The sequence below is a fragment of the Cebus imitator genome, unplaced genomic scaffold, assembly GCF_001604975.1.
Source record: "Cebus imitator isolate Cc_AM_T3 unplaced genomic scaffold, Cebus_imitator-1.0 Scaffold133, whole genome shotgun sequence".
Classification (NCBI taxonomy): domain Eukaryota; kingdom Metazoa; phylum Chordata; class Mammalia; order Primates; family Cebidae; genus Cebus; species Cebus imitator.
In genome coordinates, this window is record NW_016107448.1 from 1,933,432 (window position 1) to 1,937,869 (window position 4,438).

General features: G+C 30.7%; 1 protein-coding gene and 1 long non-coding RNA gene across 30 annotated transcripts in view; one reads left to right on the forward strand and one right to left on the reverse strand.

Annotated features, from left to right (window-relative positions):
• Positions 1–4,438, reverse strand: part of ADGRL3 (adhesion G protein-coupled receptor L3) — a 559,234-nt gene that overhangs the window by 33,949 nt on the left and 520,847 nt on the right. For all 29 annotated transcript variants that reach the window (XM_017541414.2, XM_017541407.2, XM_017541408.2 and 26 more), the window contains one exon: positions 311–436. In XM_017541414.2, the coding sequence (XP_017396903.1) occupies positions 311–436 (126 nt within the window). The remainder of the gene's footprint in view (positions 1–310; positions 437–4,438) is intronic.
• The window catches only part of LOC119473117, a 54,012-nt gene that overhangs the window by 12,119 nt on the left and 37,455 nt on the right, over positions 1–4,438 (forward strand). The gene's annotated exons all lie outside the window — the stretch shown is intronic.

Genomic DNA, 4,438 nt, shown 5'->3' on the forward strand with positions numbered 1-4,438 from the left:
ATGTATATGAAATATTACTTTTTTTGAATTTCGGGTAAAATGGCAAATTTCTTTCTTGCTGCATTTATTGAACTAAAAACAATCTGAAGTCATTAATTACTATGCAAACTTAGACCCTAAATTTCATTATGTTATTACAGTTTTGGTTTCTTCTCTGTCAGAATCATTCCCATGTGGGACACAGTGAAACAACAAAAACAAGTGATGTGTGAAACATAGAATAGAAATTAGCACCAATCATAAGGGAGAGTAACTGGTAACAGAAATATAGCTAAGAATTACTTCATTTCAGTGAACAACTATTGTTTACCTGTGAACCTGTGGAGTAGCGTCCAGGAGTTCGAGAACCAGATGTTTTCCCTGAACCAATGGAACTCTCTGTACTTTTGCCACTACAGCAATGTGTTCGTAGGCATTTCCCATACTCTTTTCGTACCTAGCCAATTAAATATTAACTTCTGTTAGCAAGTAATTCATTGCAGGTAGGAACAAAAGTAGAAAATGTGAGTTTTATTTTTAGATAACATAATTATTTCCTTGCCCTACAGATACAAGAAAGTCTGTCCAACATATATTTTACAATTAAAAAATTATATTCATACTGTCAAGCTTGAAATGCTGCCCAACTGGAGCTTTTTAACACACACACACACACACACACACACACACACCCCTTTCATCACATCATAGTGGTACTTTCTCTTAGTTCAAAGAACATACACTTAAGCCCATTCAAGATAACATTTTTAGCTTCATAAATTTGATATAAAGTAGCCTATTGGTGTAAGGGCATTGTAGCTGTTGTTCTCTAGGTGGAACTCTAGTAAGGAAGTTAAAGAGAGGGGGATGGAGGAAGTAGGGTAAAAAGTGGGGGAGGGAGACACAGAGAGAGAGAGATCAGAGAGAGAAAGCAGAGAGAGGATAAATACAGAAAATATGAATACGTTGGGTGAATCATTTCTTCTAAATCTGTATTTCTCTGAAGTTTATTTCTTTTAAAAGAGATCAAATTTTCAACTAGAGAACAAAAATTCAAAAGATTTTAAATTCAGTCCCTCAAAATAGTTCTACTCAATAATCAGAGAAATATAATTACTTTTCTTTATAGCATTCTTGATTAAATACTTAATCCTGGTTGTAATATAAAATTACAGGGAAAAAGAAGACTTTAAGCTGATGTTTTTAAGCAGAGAATTATATCAACTTTTGGTAAAATTTTTATCATGTTTAAAATTTTTATTTCTGTCTCTTTAGTTAAACAAGGCATATAAAAATAAACATAACTGCCTTAAATCACATCTCTACTATCAGTAACAACAAAAGGACACTTTATTATATTGATTAAATGTTCACAAATTTATATTATGAAACAGTACCATATATAAATTATTCTTAGGCCTTTACATATTTGATTTCACATTAGAGTTCATTATTTCCACAACTTATAATAATATAATATTCCAATAAGATTTTATTTAAATCAAAGTTATGAACATGTGCTTTAAAAAATAATGTTATTTAGAATCAAAAGCAAGAAAGATATGTAAATTATACATTAAATTTAGTATTCAAAATGGGAACATTTCATCTTATGGTAAAATTCATCCTGTCAAAGACACAGCAGAATCAAAGACAGAACAAATGCAGATTTGCTCAAGGAACTCACATTTATTGAGTGATTGTTATGTGATGAGAACAATGATGGAGATGGAGTCAGGTGACTCAAGTATAGAAGAGGAGGTAGGTGTGGGGGCCAAGAAAGGCTTCTTGGGGAAGAAGTCTTCCCAGATAGTCTTCAAAAGAGCCACCGGAATTAATCTACAGAGTGAAGTTGAAACAAAGCATAGGGAAGAAGAGGAGGAAAAGGCATTCTTGCCATAGAGAATAGAATGAGCAAAACAGGGTTATGATGTGCTGGCTTTTAGGGCCTTTTTCTGCTCAGACATGGCAAAATTACTTATTTTTTAATGTATTTAAAATGCTATTGATTTGTTTTGCAACCAGTCTTTACTGTGCTACATTTGTCAATAATTAGAAATAGAGATAATTACTTTTGTTCAGTGTTTACAAGTCAGTCCATATTTTGCTTATCTTAAAAAGAGGAATCAGTCTGTACCCAGTTATGTTGGGAGGGTGGGGAGAAGAACTTCTACTTTTTAATCATTGTATGTCAGGAACTGTGCTAGGTACCTCCCTTAAAATAACTCTGAAAAATAATTATTACCTTCATTTTATAGATAAGGACATTGAAATGGGTTAAGCAATAAGAGTAAACTATAAGACCGAAAAGGTTAAGCAATGTGCCTTAGGGTAAAAATCTAAATTTCATGGTTGCTCTATGATCAAAAAGCTCTAAGATGCCACATTTGGAACATGGATCTTTGACCAGCACAAGAACTGTATATTACTAATATTATTATTAAAGTAATCAATTAATTATCTCCTTCTTTGTATCTGGAAAGAATTAGGGCAAATGCCTTAATTATAACTTGAGAAGGCTTAAAATCATCTCTAACTAAAAGTAAGCAGTATCAATGATAGTTTAGTAATTTCTACTGATTTATGAAGAATCTCTAAGAACCTAAACTTTGATCATAACTCCCCACTCTGCAACATCCCATTCTGTTTTTCTTAAGGTACTCAGCAAAAGAAATGTTTCTTTCTAGATGAGAAAGTGTATTTGAATGAAATGATGTAGATCTGAAGAAATATTTCAGTACAAGGAGAAATAAAGGCAAAGAAAAGAGAAAGAGAACCACCTTCCCTCCTGTTACAAAAGCAGCAATATTGTATAAGCCACAGTAATTCATCATGGACTATTTGAATTTTCCAACAAAGATTAAATGTTCTGAACTGATTATATGAACAACCAGAAAATCAAGATATTTGGTGATGCCAAGACTTGCATTAGCTATATTACTTACTGAATCATTATACTGACTTTATTTTGCTGTGATTTGATTTGAAATGTTAAACATATGTCTTAAAAAGAAGTAAAAAAAATAACATGGACCATGTCCAGGAAACATTTTTTAGATTACAATAAAACAGTTATTTGATTGTTCAATCCTTTGCATACTCAAATCCACTATTTCACATGGTACTGCATCTTAGTTATCCAAGTCAGATGATATCCTATTTTGGTGTCATGCTGTTCTAGAATATAGAAGACAGCAAAGAGAATATGCCTTACCAATGGAACATTTCTTCTATATTCTCATATCAGAAATCAAATGATCATGGAAACTCTGAGAGTATATAAAATATTTGAGTGTATGACAAAAATAAAAGTAACCACTTTAATGTGACCCGTGGAAATACTGTTTATACAATCTACACTCAGAAAATGACTGATGGCTCAAAAATTTTAATTTTAGGTTGAATCAATTAACAAATGATTCAATAAGACAAAACTTTCAAATATGAAATATTTCATATTTCTCTAATCAACATATATAAACAACTATACCAGCAATGTTATATTAGTGAAATTTAATCAGATGGCTTAAAAAAAAAAAAAAAAAAAAACCTCCCAACCATTTCTTCAATGTCAAAGAGAAGTACATTACATTTTTTTAAGATAAAATAAAAATGAAAAATAATCATGTATTTTCTCATACTGGGCTGTATTCTTGACACAGAATACAAATGCAACCAGTTTTAAAATTCAAAACACGGAATAGATGAAGGAGCAATATGCGTATGACTTGTTATTGTAAATCATGAAAGTAAGCTTCCAAAATCAGGGCCTGGGAAGTTTTTCTGTAATGTCCAGATAGTTAACATTTTAATTTTTTTGAGTCAGGAGTCAAAACCAAGGATATAGTATATATACTTATTTTAAACTTTAAGTATTTGAAAATGTAGTAACCATTCCTGGCTTCCTGGCTGTAAAAATAAAAGGCAGCTGGATGAATTTGTCTCACAAGCCAGTTTCTGGAACTCTGTTTTAATGAATCATGAAACTGAACTTGATGACATATATATTTCAAAATTTAACTTACGTTAAATATACTAAAAAATCTAAAGTTGTTTTGGGGTCTTGAAATGTAAAATCTCTACCTGAATATCAATGCAATTCTTACTTATTCTAGTAATATGTTTATGTTAAAGCAAGAAAAATAAAAATAATATTTTAATTAACATTGGGAAAACTGAAAGAGGTGTTGGCTAGTAAAAATACTCAAAACCAAAATGATTTGTGTATAAAGTACGAACATTTCTTTTCTGCTTTGTAGAAAATTTCCAAATTAACTTTAAAATTTAAAAATTACTTCTTAAGGAGTTAGTAAACAAATTAAAATCAAATTTAAAAACCACGTTGGTCCAAATTTCAAGCTAATGTACAGAATACAGATGACAGGTGAATAAATCTGTTATACTTCAATATGATACGCTGATTATAATGACCTAACATATTCCTTTTTTTTTTTTTTTT